Source organism: Pholis gunnellus, assembly GCF_910591455.1.
Source record: "Pholis gunnellus genome assembly, chromosome: 1".
NCBI classification, from domain to species: Eukaryota; Metazoa; Chordata; class Actinopteri; order Perciformes; family Pholidae; genus Pholis; species Pholis gunnellus.
The window spans coordinates 24,133,754-24,153,571 of NC_136528.1; the positions used below are offsets into that span (position 1 = coordinate 24,133,754).

Here is a 19,818-nt window from a genome sequence, read left to right on the forward strand (position 1 = left end):
GTGTGTGTGTGTGTGTGTGTGTGTGTGTGTGTGTGTGTGTGTGTGTGTGTGTGTGTGTGTGTGTGTGTGTGTGTGAGAGAGAGATCAAGACCTGCAGCCTTATCACTAAGTCTGAAAAGTAAAACTCCTAAAACTTTCCATGAAATGTGTCTGTTTAAGTATATAGAGGAAGATCTTAAGTATCAAGCACTACCTTTCATTTTTAAAGACTACTATAATACTCGTATATATTTATATATATATGTCGTATTTTCTGTAACTAAGCAACACATCTACTTCCTGTTAACACCGGCACTCGCATGCCCAGTGTACGTGAATAGTTGCGTGTTATTTGTTTTCAGGCTTGCTAGTATGGACGGAAACGATGCTTCTGTGAGCTATAGCTCCGCTCCCACTTGTCACAGTGACAACCAGGCAGTTTAAAGATGGAAAGATAGAAAATAGACTCAGATAAAATAAGCAGGTACAATAGTCCAAATGAGAAAAATCAGTATCATTGTTCTTGATATCTTCTACCAATAAACCTGTAATTGAAGATTCTGCATCTAATCCTGTGGCTGCAGCAGCACTGATGCGGTAAAAGCAGTAACTTTTCTAGCTGGAGTCATACTCACTGCCCTGGGCGCTCATGCAAATACACATGGTTCGCCCTCAGTGCAGTGTCTACATGTGCTTATGTGTGCGTCCATTTATTTATGAACAAGTGTTTATTTATTGCTGTAGTTTTATAGTGGTACAGGCTTTTCTGAAACTGAACCTTTGACACTGTTTATGTGGTCTGCATGTGTTATACAGATGGAACACAACTGCATTATACTTTCATAGGCATCAATTTCCAAATGAATCATTGATGGATTAATTTACTTATATGTTTATGAATATACATTTCTCAGAATGTCAGAATAGACCATATCAATTTATAAATGTTGAGGTTCAAGTATAACAACCAAGCACATTCTGATATGATCTATATTCTGTTGTCAGTGCCAGGATGCTTTGGGCCATCATGACAGCCACACCAGCATGTGTTAAACCTTACCAGCTTTGGTGTCTCCATGACAGGACTACCACATCAAATATGAGGGCAGTCTCCTGCAGTGGCATCCTGTTGGTACAGGACCTTTCATGTCTTGTTAAGACCCGAGGCTTCACTGTATGCACTCTCCCAAATCCCCAGTGTAGCTAGGACATGATGAGGGTCGTGTGTGCGTGTGTGGTATTTGGCTGCTTTTTTGGGCTATTACTGGTATCCACATGAACTTTGTATGAATAATGAGGGCTTTAACTGTAACTGGAAGGTCAAGAATAAATAAATGGGATGAGAATATTTTTTTTTTCATGGTTTTCAGAATCATACATTTGTAGATGCTAAGAGTGAATGTATGAATTAGCTGTGTGAGATTATTTATATTCCTGAAGAAATATGTGGATAACTTTAAGTTTGGTGGTCTGGTGTTGTGGCCATTGACACTGGTTTCGTCAATGGATGTAAAGAAAATGGGATAAAGCGTTGAAGGCAAGGGCCCGTTCATTCTTAAGAAAGTCACTCATTGGCACATAAAGAAAAAAACAAGTATGACTTCTGACTTCAGGTGGAAATATTCATCCGGTGATCTTCTGCATCCTGGAAAGCCCAGAGAGCAAGCACGCTAGCGTTTTCCTTTTAACCATGAGGAAGGAAAATAACTCTGGACATTTCTACTTGTGCATTTTGCAACTTTTAGGACCCAATCATTTAAATAAGGGCTTTTTAAGTGTTCACACTGGGAAGTGTGAACATTTTTTTTTCCTTTTCCTTATGTGAGTTTATAAAGAATCGTCTTTCTGAGCTCACATGACAGACCCGTAAATTGTACTTCCACCATTTGGCAACTATGTCAAATTTGCTTCAAGGCTGGCACTCTTCCTGGGGGCTTGGTTTCCTCTGGTTTGAGAAACAGTTAACCAATCAGCTTATCAGTCTGTATTAGAATGTTGACATAATTTTCCTACATAGTTAGCTAGCTATAGCTACATGCATGAAAAACTGCGATAGAAAAATGGTGACAAGCATGGATGAGCTGTACAAGTGGTTGGTAAACGACTCGCAGAGAAAACAACTTTCATCGACATACTTTTTTGATCAATGTGACGTTGAGTGTTCCTATACTGCTGCAGCAGCGTATAGTGTTCAGTGTTGGCTGAAAATGGTGGCACTGCTGCATCTCTTGCTACTGAACTAAATGAAATATTAGCTTATATGTCAGATCCTTAGATAGATAATAATCAAAAAACATGTGTTTTTGGTGGCCATTGCTTTGCATTCAGTAGACATGTTCATTCAAGCTAATGATGGCTGTATCATTACGCACGAAAACTCACACTATCAATGGAGCAACATGCTGTATGCATGGTTTTAATCCACTGAAGGCGTATAAACTCAGTTTATGTAGTCAAGTAAAGTTTGTTTGTTTAGGCTTTCCAGACCCACAACAGCAACGGTTGCCAACCCAGCATAAACTCTTTATTAAAGCCCAAAAAACCTGATAACATACATGAAAAAACCTCAGGAGGAGAAATTCTAGAGAAAGATTTGTATTTGTCAGACATCAGGGAGTGCAGTAGGAGCTCTGTGTGGGAAAGTTGCAAAACATGAACAGAAAGTTGTAGCAGTTAGTAGAAATACAATATGCAGCAATGGGATTCTAATTCTACAATAGGATTATACCAGATCCAATACATGTAGCACATTTAGTATAAGAAGCACAATAAATGAGTGTAGGAAATGGGTATAAAGAGATGAATCCATTAAAAATCACTCAGTTTGTCATATTTTGTCAGGTAGGTGGGATTGGGGAAGGGGAAGGGGAGTGGTGCTAAATGAACCACAAGGTTGACCACTCCATTTCCCACCTTTACTAAGTACATTTTTAAATCTCAGTGAGGGATTGTTTTCAGATCAACAGCTGGTGCATGCAGATGTGTCAGACTGTCAAATTCCTGTCAAATTCCTAGCACCCACAAGAAAGCAGAGTTAATTTATACTGTATGAGGTGTACTCTATTCAGCAAAGGCTTTATTGAATGAACCACAAGCTACACCAAGATATACAAAATATTGCTGTGCCAGAATGGAAAGCTTGACAAGTAGTGCAACAGTAACTAAGGGTGGTTTAGCAAAGGGTGAATTGCAATTAACTAACTGAAAAACTCTAATAAAAAGCATGCAAAAATTAACTAAATCATAAAACTAAATCTCCTAAAGAGGTGTAAATATGTTTGCAATGCATATGAGGGCATATTTGCAGTAGATATCTCATCCAAATACTTGATGAAATTGTATTATAAAACGTGAGCTAAAATCCAACTCTTGGGATCACATTTACTTTAAGAAGTCTAAGGACACTATTCCTGATCTGATAATAGGTCGCACAGAACAGCTACCACTGGTGAAACATATATGACACCTGATCATTAAAGACCCCTAATGAATTATTGCCTATGTGTGTCTGTGTGTGTGTGTATGTATGTGTATATATAGTGGGTTTTTTTTGTATTTGTCATTAATTTAACAACCGTAACACTGTATTTGATCACTACATAACTTGCAAAAGTTTGAATGATCATTACAAAAGCAGTAAGTGGAATTATTTTTGTCAAATATATAACATAAATACAATCAAAATATTTTCAACTTTTATTTTGAAGTAATTGGAAAAAAATGCATCTATTGCTACAAACCACCAGGTTGATATGTCAGAATATCAGATACAGTGGCAGTCATATTTTCTTTCCTGTGCTTCATGAAAAACCCTTTCAACCAATGAAGAGAGGCCTGAGGTAAAAGGCTGTAACTTGTATCCATCACTCCTCGCTTGTTAAGTTGATGAAAGGGTTTGTAGTGGGAGGTGTGCAATTCCTTGTGTTTGTTTTATTAATTCTCGAGATTTAGTTTTGGTCCTGCCACAGTACTAGGCCTACAACTGATTGTCCTGATTGAACTCTTTTAACAACCACTTGAACTGTGTGGTTCAAAGATTTTAGCCACAGCAGACAACAGTGTTTCTTCTCTAAAGTTAAGGTAAAATATATCAAGATATGTTTGTATACTTTGGCAACTCGGCTGTAATATTACTATTAAATAGAGGCATTGGGCTTTGCATTAAATCAAATGTTTTTTTTTAAATATTTGGGTATAAATTGTATGAGACAGATATTTAACACTCTAAGCTTTTCAGAGCCTTGAAGAATTCAGCAGCTGAAATTGCTGAAAGTCCAAAACAATTTACAGAAAAAATTGTAACCCTGTTGAAAGCAATAGAGATTCACAGAGAAGGTTGTGACCCATCAACAATGTTCTTTCTTGCCAAAATATATTTTAAAACGCACCTAAACACACACACAAAATGAATACATCAACTCACTGTCTAATACAGTGGTCCCCAAACTACGGCCCGCGGGCCGGATGCGGCCCGCCTCCACATTTGGTCCGGCCCCCTGAACAATACCAGAGACGCATTATGATTTTTTTTTCAGTCTGCACAATTAATCGAATTTTAATCAGCCAACCACCGGGGGGCGAACGAGATGAGAGCTGTCATGCGCGCACCCTGTAGAAGTAGAAGAGTAGAAGAAGTAGAAGAGACGGGAGCTTGTATCGCGCACGGCGGTGTTCCGCCCCGATCCGCGTGCACGATGCAACGGTCGCTCACCTGCGAGTGGCACGCGAGTAGCACCCCCCCCCCCCCCCGCGCACGACGCAACAGTCGCTCCCCCCCCCCCCCCCCCCCCATGATCGGGCCCTAGGTCAAACGATATGTTCAGTGATGTGGCCCTCACAGGAAAAAGTTTGGGGACCCCTGGTCTAATACAAGGCTCTTTGTTTTATGGATGCAGGATTTAATACATTTGGAATTTGTTTGTGTATTTGTTTTGAGTTTTTAAGCTGAACAAAACCTGCCTTTTTAGTTCCATTCAGGCTTTTTTTATTTAGCTGCACTAATCTTCCATGCTGAATTTACTGACATTCCAGGAAGTCACTGCAGCCAACAAACAGGGCAGCTTATAACTCCTATGTAAAAACAGCAACTTGTGTTTTCTAGACGTTATCTTTTGTATGGATCAACTAAATCAATATATTGTGTAAATGAGGGAGCTTTAAAGGTGCTGGTCAGCGGATTTAGTTTCATTGAGACAGAGCCAGGCTAGCTGTTTCCCCCTGTTACCAGTCTTTGTGCTAAGCTAAGCTAACAGGCTGCTGGTCTCGCTTCATACATAAAGAACGGAACGACAAAAGGGACGCAATGTGCTTCTGTACACGATGAGTCCTCTTGTTCTTTGTTTTTTTTGCCTGTTTGCTGGTCACCCCCTCAAACTTCTTGCTGAGTCCAGATGGAATCAGTCAGCTGATGGCATGAGCATGACAGCTCATGCCATATATCAAATTCTAAAGTCTGTCTTGTATGAATCAAAAATTAACACAATATGGATAGAAGTGGACAAGAAGCAAAATGAGAAGGAAAAGAATCTCAGTCCCAAAAGTACTTCTCTCCTGATGGAATAAATGAACAGAAGGGGTATTGCAACTACTGTACATACACGTTTGCTGCCACATGAATGTTTAAAATCGCAATGTTTCACACTCCTATACAGAGATGTAGCTATTGGAGTCTGGTGTATTTGTGTTTGTTTTGTCTCTCTTTTATGTTTTAACTGAAAGTAGTGGAATCAATTTTAAATTCTGATAACTGCGTAAATCTGTGTCACTTCTCATCCTGACTTCTCAGCCTTTAAAATACAAAATGATCAACCCTAATATATATTATATTTCTGTTTTGGTCCACGGCAGGTGACTGACATCAAAGAGAAATTGAAAGAGTCCAATAAGTTCTGGTCCAACCTGCCAGATGACATCTGTGCCAAGGGCAACCTCACAGAGTCTGACGAGGATCAGTGCTGGAACAGCCACACGAAGGACAGGTGAGGACTTCTGTTACTCTTTATAACCACAGCAAAGTCACCCCACTCCACAGTTATCACATTTTGCCTGCCAGGGATTAAAATACCCACACTGTGTTCCCAGATTAACAGTCTCTGTGTAAGTACAATGGTTAGTGCTTATATGGAAAACTTCAATATAAGCTCCGAGGCTCTAATACTCAGAGGACTGTGGAGTTTCAAACACCTCTTATCACCACTGCAGCGTGTAGAGTGTCGCCGAGCTATACAGTAGATTGGACAGTGAGTTGTTTTCTCTGACAGTGAACCAGGGACGCTGGCAGAGAAAATGTATCACCCCATCACTTTGGCCCTCTCCAAGTGACAAAATCACCAGATGGTGCAATAAAAGACATGCTACATATCTTGTTTGTGCCAGTAACATTTTTAGGCATCGCTGTAAATCTAGAAGGTAATTTGATTGCCCAGTGATGATAAACCATCAGTATAAGTTAGACCATGTTAGTAATGTGTTATGAATTCAGCGGATTCTCCTGTTACTTAAACATTGACATTGACTTTGTATAAAACATATCAAATTAAATATGAAAAAAATGGTTCACTGGTGACATATCAACATATGGAATTAAATGATACATATGCAGTGCATTTTTTTTTTATTGCGCTTCAGTTAAATTGTTTTTGATTTACTATGTTTAAAAAAATAGTAGTCATCTGTGGGCATCAGGCACATTAAGGGCTCTCTGTAGCAAAGTGCAACTACTCCCAACATGAAATAGACTATTGAGCCTGATTACACACTTGTGTTTTGCTTGATTTAAGCAGCTTATAAATCCATCTAATTTCAGTTGGTCTACTTCAGTCAGTTCTCAGCCTGTTTTATTCATTTGCAGCTATTTGTGTTTTTAAATATGAGTCGTGTTCCGTTAAATAACACTTCTCTATTTTAATTATTAGGGAAATCATGCAAATATGGACAACATTGTTTTCTACATATTGTAATTTACTTAACTTTTTTTGCGGATGTATATATATATATGTATGTCAACCAGACGTTTTGAAATACATCTAGAAAATATTTCCATAAAGGCCCATTTAAAAAGTGCTTCCAGTATATGGAGATGTTAGGTGATTCAAGTTGTTGCTGTGTGATTGTGTCCAGATATTTCCCTGAAGTGGTGAAGAAGGGTCTAACCAACCAGGTAAACAACCCAGAGGTGGATGTAGATATCACCAGGCCTGACACACTGATACGACAGCAGATCATGGCTCTACGTGTCATAACCAACAAACTAAAGAATGCTTACAATGGAAATGACATCTACTTCCAGGACTCAAGTAAGTTCTCCAATCCCTTAGGTGTTTGCAAGTGCAGGTGGAGACGAGATAATAATGATAATTTACAGTAAAATAAAGAGAGAAAAGTTCCTGTCGGTTTTGATTTGGACCACACTTAGACACACACACACACACACACACAAAACCCCCGCAGAAATATAAACTGTAAACTGTTTCGAAATAAGATCCCAGGTGTCATTCATGTAGCAACTCATCATACAACTCCACAGGATGCATCAGTGTTGCACTGAGGCAAGTCTGACATTATTAGGAGAAGAAATAACTGCAGGTATGGTGACACAGACATTGATAGAGAGCCACGGCTATGTTTAGGATGATGTACATCGCCAATGCTGCCATGACAGTAACCGTTCTTTCCTCCTGATTATGGATCCCATTCAGCTGACAAGATGGAAGATTCTCTGAGCTTCAAATGAAATGTGTGACTGCATGACTACTGCCACTAACTTTAGTACAACTCCATTTTTGTTGCCGTCATGTTTGTTAGGAGTGTAGTCTTCTTCGACACTAGAAAACCCAGTACTGCTGCAACAAGATGTTTTGCATAGATTAATATCTCTGTCACCTGCAAAGACCAGGCATTTAGGATGAGAAGAAATTTTATAGTGAAGTCAGTTCATTTTAATACATTCTCCCCAAAAACCTTACTCAATCACCATCGTTACTGCCTCATTGAGCCCCCTTCTCATTTGAATGCATCATTTGTCACACACTTGCAGTGGTTATTAGGGTTATTAGTAATTAAGTTACCTTGCACAGCAGCTGGATTATTGCGTTTTCACAAGATCATGCAAGAGATGAGAAATTCCATCTTGTCAGGCTTCAAGTAATTTGTTTATGTCCGGTAAGCCAGAGCACGGACCAATCAGCATCCTGTGAGGAGCTATTGGCTTAGGTGTGTGTGAGACGACAGAGAGAGGCGCTTCTTTGTTCAAAATAACAATGGCGGCTGCTGATAGGTTAGCGTAGACCTGGTGAGTATTTCTTCATTGAAAGAAAAGCAAAGAACGATGGAAAACATGTTTTTGCTCCTCTTCACTTCGGAAAGAGTTTAATTGATAAATGGTTCATCCAATCATCTGCCACCTATATTGCAAAAGTGGTTCTGTGTAACAAACCATCTGGCAGGTCAGGTTAGCAATGAAGTGCTTATAAATCATTTGAGAAAATCTGAAAGCCCATCGTATTTTAGCCCTCTTTTCTCACCGTTTTTTGGTCTACATTAAACGGGTGGAAGGTGATTTTACTCTGGCTCACACAGTGAGAAAAGATGAATGTATTTCATCCGAATAAGACGGTTGGATTGGAATTTTGTTTGGAGAATTAAAGTGAATTTGTATTCAAAGGGTAGATCTAGTCTGTTAAAACACAGAAGTAGTCAATAAAACTTTACAAACTGAAAGGCACAATCCATATATGTATTTCATATATATTTATTAAGAGAGCACAAAAGATTATTAAAAGAACATAAAAGCCACAGACACAATCATGAAGTGATACCTCTGCTGCAAATAGTTTGCTGTTCAGCGTAATGACAGTGATATTTTCACTGATGTACGTACCAAAGTGTATTTGGATGGTGATGCTTAGTGTATGAAAAAACTTAACAAACTACAATAACCAAATTGTAGCACCACCTATGTCTCTAGGATCCGTGGGTGAGTTTTGAAGTGCCACTTTCTGGTGTAACCAGGGCTTTCTCACTTCCCCTTTGCCATGAACCAAACTAATGACTGCTTGTGACGATATTATTTTTATGTAAATTTCAATTTGTGTGATTTTCTTTGTCTGCCGCAGGTGACGAGGGCAGTACTTCTGGTAGTGGCAGCGGCTGCTCTGACGGCTGCACAACAGAGTTTGTTTTTGTTGGAACAGAGGCTCCTGTGATCGGAGCCGACAGAAGTGATGAACGCGCAGCAGCAGCCGCAGCCGCAGGCAAGTCATTTTCCTGCGGACCCTCCCTGCTGCTGGTGATGGCCGCCCTCACACTCCCACTCCAGGCATTGCAGACTCAATGGAGATAATACATGAGTGTGGCCCGATGACTGACTTTTATACTATACGTACAGTATGTTGAACAATAAGTTCTACTGCTGTTCCCTCACTGGACATGTAGAAGCTCTTGGAATCCTGTCGAGAATGGCTTACTGTGTGGTATGGTACCGTAGGACTGGAAGTGAGTGCAGTGCTGCAACCTGCTCGTCCCCCAAAGAATGCTCGGTGCCATCATTGAACCAGCTTTCACATCTCTGAAAAAAAGAAAATGTGGTGATTTCTCAATATTCTAAAGTGGGTTTTAGAGAACATACCTCTCTTTGAGAAAAAATCATCTGATCTGATTGTTTTTTTCTTTTTTTTGTATAATGGAATTGTGCAAATGAGACAACACACATTTTGACCTATTAGTCTCCTCCGACCCAGACACAAGTCTTACTGTGTGCATGCGTGGAAATGATGTTAACTGACAAAAAACATTGTTTTTAGGTTTTTTGTATACAGGCTACACAGTTTTTGGCATTGGTTGGTACAGGATTGTGCAGTGCTAGCAGTTCACCTGGTTTCCCGTTTGGTCATATCAGTGTGGCTTCAGGAAACAGCAGTTCTTACAGCCACGTTATAATTATCTCTAAGAAAGTGCTAATGTACTGCACTAAGAGAACTACTTTGCACAGATTATTTTTGTCGGCTTCATACGTTTATAAATCTACAGCAAACATCCACCCCATAGAGACAGAAAATCTATATTTTCAGATCATTTAACTGAATTCTACTTATAAACAGTTGCAGTATGTATTTCACTGGAAGGTACTGTAATGTAATATTACTGGTTTAGCAGATGGCTACATTTTTATAAATGTATTATCTGTTTTTATAAGTTATATCACCTGTAAACATTAAGCCATTATACTACAATTGCCTGCTAACGATATTCAGTTACCGGATTTACTCTTTTTCGGATTGGGTACTTAACATCCGCTTCAACAATTCAGATTTCCTTTTTATTTCTCAGAATTTATTATGGATATTAGGTAATGCTAATGACATTGTCGTTTATTTTCTTGGTCCCCGTGCTTTAATTATTTATGGAAATGATTTATGTATATATTACATACTGTATATGTAAGACTACACATTTTAACCCTACTCATGAAAGCTCAGCCCTCTGACAGGCTCTACAGGTTTACCCACTCACATCTTATGGAGCACCACAATGAAATTTGCATGTTCTTGTTTGGCCAATCAGAACAGACCCAACACCCTGTCTGGCTGCAAGTTATACAAGTGGTCAGGTCTTCTTAAAAGGCATGTACAAAGTCAGCAACACAAAAAGAAGCAAGGTGCTGAGGTCTGACTGTGCTTTTAGAACTAGCGTTATTATTCATAACCTTCATTATACCTCTCAACAGCCATGTACCTCTAACTTGTTCGGAAAGGAGCAAGGCCAATAGTTTGCCCTCCAATACAACACCATGGACATGACCTCTGGTCACACAAAAAAGGAGGTTCCAGAAATGATGCAGGCATTACAAAAAACAAACAAAGGAACAAATGTAGATTTTTCCACAAAGATTTAAGGCTGCCACCCTTATGATGGAGTGTGTCTGGAGGATCCAATCTCATCAGCTCATAAGCACCTGAAATGCTTTCACACAACCAATAAGTAAGTCTCTTGTCTCAACAGAGGCCTTCTCCAAACGCATTGTTGTGACAAATTAACAGCTGCTGTGAACATCTCAAGGAGTCTGCACATTACACAGAGCAGAGTAAGCAAGCATAGGACACAAGAGTGATCGCAGCATCAAGCTGCAACAGTCAAGACCTGTAAAATGATCTGATGTTTTAAGGCACAAATCAGGCTTTGTGGTCCCTTCAAATGAACAACTAAAGTAGATTGATATCCACATTGCCAAAGTTTGCAGCAGCAACATGGTTGTCTTCACAGACAGCACCTTAAAGAAAAATATTCCTCCAGTGTAATATGACTCACAGAGAGACCCCAATCACCACAGGAACTCCCATTGCAGAACAGATGGAAACATTTCACGTCATCTCACTCCCTGCGGAAAACCGCTTTAGGAGAAGGTGGCTGAACAGCAGCCTCCCACCAAAGCCAGCAGGCTATTTAAATTGCTGGTGCGTAAACCTTAGTTGTGGAAGAAGACAGTCTATCCAACCGAAGCCTGAGGATAGACGACACTGACCTGATCAAAAAGGTCCTCCCCAATATCACAACTATTGAGTGTATTAAACCATTAATGACAGAAAGATTATGTTTCAATAACTTGGTTTTACGTATATTTTGGTTGGTGTAAAGATAAAAACAACCTTGTACATAAAGCACATGAGCATACAATTCAGTTAAAACCTGACTAGAAAAGGGGAAGTATAAAGATAATGTCATTATCAAATATCAATACCAGTATCGCAGCTATGACATAGTCACTGATGAGGAAGACAGCAGCTCAGCAGTAATACAAATATTAAAGGAATTCTCCAAAGAAAAACACAGTCCAGGTAGCTAAGAGGAAGCCAAAAAGGTCTTAGACAATGGAATGGAGCAAAGGAAAAAGGTACTCATCAGCAAAGCCAGGCAGCAGCATTGGGAGAAGATCAACAAGAACATAATCCGTAGAGAAATGATCACCTGTGGGAGACCTCCGTGCATCGTATCCATAGCTGAAAAAGTATAGATGCTTTGGTTTGGGCAACATTTGCCACTGTGGTACTGGAGCAAGAGGAGACCATCTTCATCTCATCGTATTTATCTCATTGGTCCCGTTGCTGTGTCAATCACAATGGTGAGGTAGATGCTAGGCCAGAATGCAATCAGCATATTTAGGATCTGGGTCAATAAATCTATTTTGATGGTTGAAAGAGTACATGCAAATCTCTGTGCATACTGCTGGGGTGTAAGCCTGTTGAGCCTTTTCGAGGTCAAAGCCTGTATCAGACAGAACCAGGGGAAACTAAACACATATAAACACAGTTTACCAAACTCTCAAAGTCTCAAATACTGTTTTCCCCAGAAGTTACATGGCTTACGCTGTGTCAAACTTTTGTCTTCGATATTTTGGATTGCTCATGAGTCCTCAGCCGGATCATCTTAATACGGGCACAGAGAGCCCACCACCCTACCCTTTCAGGAAGAGTTAAAAGAAAATGGCAATGGGGCGATTGTGGCTAAGTGGATAGCGGGGCCGTCCTGCAATCATAGGATCGATGGTTCGATTCCCGGCTCCAGCTCAGCTAGTCGCGTGTTAATGTGTCCTTAATCCGTAGCTGTGCCTATGGTGTAGAAATGTGATAGAATCTGAATTATAAGATGCTTTGGATAAAAGCATCTGCTAAATGACTGTAATGTAATCTTGACCACTTAGCGGGTCTTAGTGGGATTTAAAGTAACTATTTAAAATGTACTGAAAATTGAATAAAGTAACTTGCTGCTGGGCCTGTGCAGGAACAGTTTTCCTCATCAGTCCTGGATCAGTCCTGGATAGCAGATAATTGCAATGAAGAAGGTTTCATGTAAAATACAATGTTCTGTTGGACTGTTGATGCACAGATTGATGATTGAATTTCAGCTTCAGGCATTTACATTTCTCAGAGAATACATCAACTCTTACATTTTAGAATTGAACACAAATAGTTGTTTTGTCAGCACTTTTATGTTGGTGTTATATTGTTCCCCAAAACTAGATTAAATTGTGCAGTAACACAGTTGCATTTGGATGTTCTTTGTCATTTGGTGATTAATTGATTAAAAAAGATACAGTATACAACAGAAAGAGAAAAGAGTCTATTAGAACTGCAAATTAGTGGGTTATATATTGCTGCAGTCAAACACTGCCATATACATTCAGTTTTTAAGTATTAAAAAAAACATTTGTGGAGGCCGATATTTCTGAGTCAGGGTCAGAAGTGAGCGAGAAACTTAACATTTAAGTTTTTGAAAGCGTAAAAACTCAGCAAACATCTGTAGCCACACAAAGGTATAATGCACCCGCAAGAGCCTCCACAAGATCTGTCATTGCAACAACAAGAGTTTTGGATGAGTGAGGATAAGGCAGGTCTTTACTGGTGTTCTTGAAATACAGTAAAGAAAATTAAGAAAAGACTGTTTCAGAAGTTGGCTGACTTTTTCCAAAGACCTTGTACTGGTACAAACAACAGGCTCCTCTCATTACAAGAGGAATGTTTGCCATTTTCCACTGGCTTGTGTATTCCTCTCCTGACAAGCTACGTTACCCTGGTCTGACAAAGAGTATCACTGTCTGAGATGCTTCAATGCTTAAAGTCTGTGAGCCCTTTCTTGTCTCGCTCATTCTCGCTGGCATTTGAAAAAACTGGAAAAAGTAGTAAAATCGTGGTTTACTGAGGTTTTTTACAGAATGTTTTGATGTTAATCGTTTGCTGCACTTTTGCTAAAACATATGCTGTGAATGTGGTACTGTTGTGATTTGCAAAATCAGATAAGGAGCACATGACGATTTTTGGAGCTGTCAGTGCACGCTGTTTGAAGTGTTTTGGGGGAACTGAAGTTGATGGTTATACATGCAGACATGCCTTACCATTTATAAAAAAATAAAATGTATTGCTTATTTGGCTTTTGTTACACATTCTTGTATACAGAAAATAATACAAAGGTAATAATAAACATTTTATTAAAAAAATACTTTACTCTAGTTTTCTCTATTGTGTCTATAAGTGTCACCATTTCATCATTGCTGTCCTGTGGAAACCATTTACCGATAAGATATCAACTGTGTGCACTATTCTGATTCAGCTAAATTGCAGTGGATTGATGATGCAGGATACTCTGAATTTGTTTGACACTTGGTGTAGGATTGGCAGTCGAATTGAACATATATATGATATTGGTGGCCCTTGTATGGCCAAGATTGGCTAATACTCTCCCTTAGATTGTTAGGTACCTGAGAAATGACTACCAGGAGTTCCCCTCAATTAACTGATGACCAGATCTGGCAGAATCTTTGTTTTTGATTATTTTAAGTGTGTACAGATCACATTGTACTGCCCCCTTCTTTTAAGTGTATCATAATAATTACCCTGTAATTTCCTTCTCCTTTACAATAATAGGATCTGAATATGTAATGACCACGTGCACATGTGGGCATTGATGTTGTGTATAGCTCTCTCAGTGTACCTATGGGCGCACTATGATGGAATCAAAGTAAGACAAAGAGGAAGGGAACAGCAGTCCCACCATACCATGGCGACAGACAAGCTTGGACCTGACGGCACTCCCCAGGCTCAGGTGTCAACGTCGTCCCCACACATTCCAGCCAGGTATTAAAAGGAAAGAGTGTGCAGCTGCCACGGTGGACAAAGTTCGAGCCAGCCGGTGAAGACCGAGCACACAAAGACTGCACTGTTTCTCATTTAAAACTATTAAAGTCATTTAACCACTTTTATATTTTAAAATGACCTTTTATGTGTTGTTGGTTGGTGGTTATGTTACCTAGGTATTAGGGATTTAATTGCAAAGTTGTTTAATCTTGAACATTCAATGACTTAATTTACTGCTTTTGAGTATGTCACATTCAAGTTCAATACAAAAATATTCCTTGTAATTCTTTCTTTTAAAGGCTAGTCTGAGCCCTCGCTGCTCTGATTATTCACAGAGTATTGTTGTTGATCCTGGTCAGTGCTTGGCTTCCATTTTTAGTGTCTCTGGCTCGTCCCGCAGTGTTGTTCTTTTGCCGTTGAGAAGGAATCCACTGGTTTAGGGATACATCTGTTGTGGCTGCCGTGCACCATCGTGGTATTCTCTACAATCTCCACCACTAATGCCATGGTGAGGAGGGCCTGGTATATGGTCCCTGCCAACTGGGCTAGTTTGCCTTTTATTTTTCTGGAAGTAGAGCTGTTTTCATCTATGGGTGGATAGGACTATGAACAGAGAAGAAGTTAGCACAATAAGTCAGCATTTCTTCATTACCTTCCTCCATGTCAGGGAGCTGGTCCAATATCTGTGTTCATGGGTCCGCCAAATGGGATTTCTTTCATAAAATGTCATATGCCATGCAATGTCATGAAAATGTTGTAGTATGCCATGAAATCCATAGTCCATTTCACAGTATAGTATGGCATTAAATGTCGTAAAATATGTAAAAGTATTATTATAGTATGCAATGAATATGTCATCAGAATCAGAATCAGAACCAAGTATGTTGTACATACAAGGAATTTTACATGGTGGATGGTGCATAATATTAAACAATCAACACAGTGCAAAAAATAGAAAATAGAAAGATTTACAGTAAAATATAAAATAGAATCAAGTGCACAGACAAACAGATAACTGTACTTTAACCAAGTGTGATGTAACTGTAATGTAAAAGTGACAAGTGTATATAAATATGAGGGGATGTGCAAGTGACCGGTAGAAAATTGTCATGGGGATGACAGAACAGTGGGGGTCTCGGGCTTTGTTGATGAGTCCAACTGAAGACGGGGAAAAACTGTTCATGTGGCCTGAGGTCTTTTGTCCTGATGGACCTCAGTCTCCTGCCAGATGGAAGGGGCATGAACAGTTTATGTCCAGGGTGAGAGGGGTCGGCTACAATCCTTCTTGCTCGCTTCAGGGTCCTTGAAGCGAACAAGTCATGGAGGGACGGCAGATTGCAGCCAATCACCCTCTCAACAGAGCAAATGATGCGCTGCAGTCTGCCCTTGTCCTTGGCTGTGGCTGTGATGGAGGAGCAGAGGATGGACTCAACGATGGCTGTGTAGAAGTGCACCATCATTGTCTTTGGCAGGTTTAATTTCTTCAGCTGCCTCTGGAAGTACATCCTCTGCTGAGCCTTCTTGGTGATGGAGCTGATGTTCAGCTCCCACTTGAGGTCCTGGGATATGATGGAGCCCAGGAAGCGGAAGGACTCCACAGCGTCGACAGGGTAGTCACACAGGGTGATAGGGGCAGGTAGGGCTGCATTCTTCCTGAAATCCACAACCATCTCCACTGTCTTTAGAGCGTTGAGCTCCAAGTTGTTCAGACTGCACCAGGTCACCAGATGGTCAGACTCCCACCTGTAGGCGGACTCATCCCCACCAGAGATGAGTCCAATGAGGGTGGTGTCATCCGCAAACTTCAGGAGCTTGACGGACTGGTGATTGGAGGTGCAGCTGTTGGTGTACAGGGAGAAGAGCAGAGGGGGAAAGAACGCAGCCTTGGGGGGAACCGGTGCTGATGGTCCGGGAGGCTGAGACGTGTTTTCCCAGCTTCACGAGCTGCTTTCTGTCAGACAGGAAGTCTGTGATCCACTTGCAGGTGGAGTCGGGCACATGCAGCTGGGAGAGCTTGTTATGCAGCAGAGACAGGAGGATGGTGTTAAAGGCAGAGATGAAATCCACAAACAGGATCCTGGCATAGGTTCCTGAGGAGTCCAGATGCTGCAGGATGAAGTGAAGGGCCATGTTGACTGCGTCCTCTACAGACCTGTTGGCTCTGTAGGCGAACTGCAGGGGGTCCAGGAGTGGGTCAGTGAGGGTTTTGAGGTTGGACAGGACAAGGCGTTCAAAACACTTCATGACCAGAGGTCAGGGCGATAGGCCTGTAGTCATTAAGTCCTGTGATCCTTGGTTTTTTGGGGACGGGGATGATGGTGGAGGCCTTGAAGCAGGCTGGTTAAGAAATGTCATGACAACTGTCAAAGTATAGAATGCAATTAAAATGTCATACAAATAAAAAATAATTTTTTTCACAATCTTGTGAAATTTATTTAAAAAATATATAATTGTATAGTATGGTATACGATTTCATAAAAAGGGTCATAGTATAGTATGTCATTAAAAAGTAAATAAATAATAAAATATGCCGTCGTAAAGTATAACATAAAATGTCATAATCATTCAAATGTCATTGTTTAGTAAGTCACATGTCATTACAATGTCATAGTATAGTATGCCATAAAAATGTAATTAAGAAATGTCACAAAAATGATCATAAAAAATCATAGGTCATTCTATGTCACAGTATAGTTTTCACTAAAAGGTCAGCAAAAAGAGTTAAAGTATACTCTGCTATTAAAATGTCAAAATATCATGCTATGTCATAAAATGTAATGGTGTAGTATGCCATAAAACAATTTCATATAAAGAATTCATAGTATAGTATGCCCTACACACATATATATATATATATATATATATATATATATATAGAGAGAGAGAGAGAGAGAGAGAGAGAGTGAGAGAGCGAAAGAGAGAGAGAGAGACTTTGAAATTTAAACAACAAAAAGTAATTTTTATTTCAATGTAATGTAGCACAGAATTTAACATTCAAACTGAATGCAAATAATACTGTAATACAAATATTATCACTGACCACATGAATAATACATTCTGTTATATAATTATATTAATGCTACGCTATATGTGTGTTACATTGATCCCCATATTTAAAGAACTGCATTATACCTTATATTCAAATATACTGTCTGTAGATATGCATATTGTCAAATTCTATAAACTCTCTTTGTAATTAAGGTAATTAAGTTTCTATAGAACCTATTTTTCCATTATGTGTTACAAATGTTCCAGCAGATTACAGGACCAAGATCACAGAAATGGTGCAATGGAAATGTTCAGCGCACAAAAAATGAAGAAGACCCCTCCCCTACCAAAAGAATAAGTGAAAGAGAAAGGGAGGCAAGAAACAGGTAGTGTCAAACTCAGTTGAGATTAATGTTATTTGCTACTTGTAATCTATAAATTGTCAAACTTGGCTCGCTGTCACGTTTTGTCAGGGGAGGCAGCAGAACGTCTGACTGACTAAAAAAGATGGAAAAAAAAGCTTACTGCATTGTCACATTCCATTCATCTTAGTAGCTCCCCCAAACATCAATTTATTAATTTTCACATGACAACAGCAATGGGGACAACACGAAACAGCTTCACATGTGAACCAGAATGATTCATTATAATATCTTTTTCTGTCTGTAAAATTATTTATGTGCTTCAATAATGGAAAAGCAGTGTGAAAGGACTCCAAATGAACTACAAAAAAACTCAGATTTCAAAGAGAGAGAGCTGAGTTTTTCAGCAGGATCCACTTGATAATTTTAGATTGCTCTTGGCAAAACCCTGTGACCGTAGAAAGAATTAATTCCATTTCACTGGAGAAATACAGTGTGAGTGCTGCATGTGCAGCTGAACCATCTGATCTGCTGGCATAGAGTTTTATTTAAATAACTGACAGCATTTATTCTGTGTTTTATCTTTACATTCAGAATTTTTGATTGACTTTAACACAACTGGACAATTTACTGAAATTAATTTCAGTAAATATTACTTTCTGTTTCTGTTTCAGCAAATGACTACTCAAGCATGCAGGCCATACAGTCACCAATAGACAGCAGAGATGTGTTGTGTTGGTAACTACTTTGACAGAAAAAATACCATTTGGAAATTGATTAGTTCAACTCATATTTTATTATCTCACTGATGATTTATGCAGCGGTTCAAATACTTTTCTTCAATTTAAATACATAAAGAGGAGTTGAGCATCTGACATATCAAAGAAGAGATGCGTGCACTTTTAGTAGGCTAATGATCTACTGGTTGAGAAGATAGATGTATGATCATATGTGTGTTTAAACATAGCTGTCTCAGTCGTGCATTAAGCCAAAAAAGATCAACTGCCGGGTATAAAATTACCAATTTCTTCTGCATCCATGGGGCCCTACCGTCCCCTTTAGCATCCCAACAGCTTGTTCTCGGTTCACTCACATGAACGACATTTAATATAACGAGGGAAATGACTCTGGATTTGTCAATCAGTGAATTTAAAATTAGGACTAATTTTTTTAACAAGGGCTATTTAAATGTTTTTACTAAGAACTTGATTTATAAAAAAATGATCCATTGATTTTCACAGGGCTCAAGTTGTTTTCTACAGCCAACTCACTGACTTCATATCAAGATTATACTTCTTGTTTACATCCCCCAAAGCATCATGAGAAATGTTTTTTCATGGAAGTTGTTGGAAGGGAGTCACATGAATGTATAAAGACAATGGGGAGACAAAGTTGTATACATTTTGAGTTTGAAAACCCTGTTTTAGTGTAAACTGGAAACATTTGTCCTACTATAACTGTGAGGTAGTCAGGCAATACAACATGTCAATTAGTAAGCATTTAAGGTACTTCTCTGCAGATTTATATTTTGACAGAGCCAGGCTAACTGTTACCAGTATTTATTCTAAGCTAAGCGAACTGGCTACTGGCTGCAACTTCATATTTAGCATATATAAAAGAGATTGGTATCAATCTTCTCATCCAACTACCAGCAAGAATGTGAATAAATGTATTTCCCAAAATTACTAACTATTCATTTAAGACATAGCTTACTTTGAGGAACACACATTGTATTAGTAGCTATATTATTAGTAATCTCTTTAAACAGAGAAAACTGTAGATTACAATCTTATGTTGTTTTCCTTGCACAGATTTTTAAACTTTGTCATTGCACCCGTACAATTATAGTGGTCACACTAGTTCAG

General features: G+C 39.2%; 1 protein-coding gene across 1 annotated transcript in view; it reads left to right on the top strand.

Annotated features, from left to right (window-relative positions):
• The window catches only part of LOC306710993 (glypican-6-like), a gene marked incomplete at both ends in the record, with an annotated part of 119,381 nt that extends 110,062 nt beyond the window's left edge, over window positions 1-9,319 (top strand). Inside the window, 3 exons of the mRNA XM_079179758.1 lie at window positions 5,827-5,957; window positions 7,099-7,274; window positions 9,093-9,319. Of these exons, the coding sequence (XP_079035884.1) occupies window positions 5,827-5,957; window positions 7,099-7,274; window positions 9,093-9,319 (534 nt within the window). The remainder of the gene's footprint in view (window positions 1-5,826; window positions 5,958-7,098; window positions 7,275-9,092) is intronic.
• Between the last annotated feature and the right edge of the window lie 10,499 nt (window positions 9,320-19,818).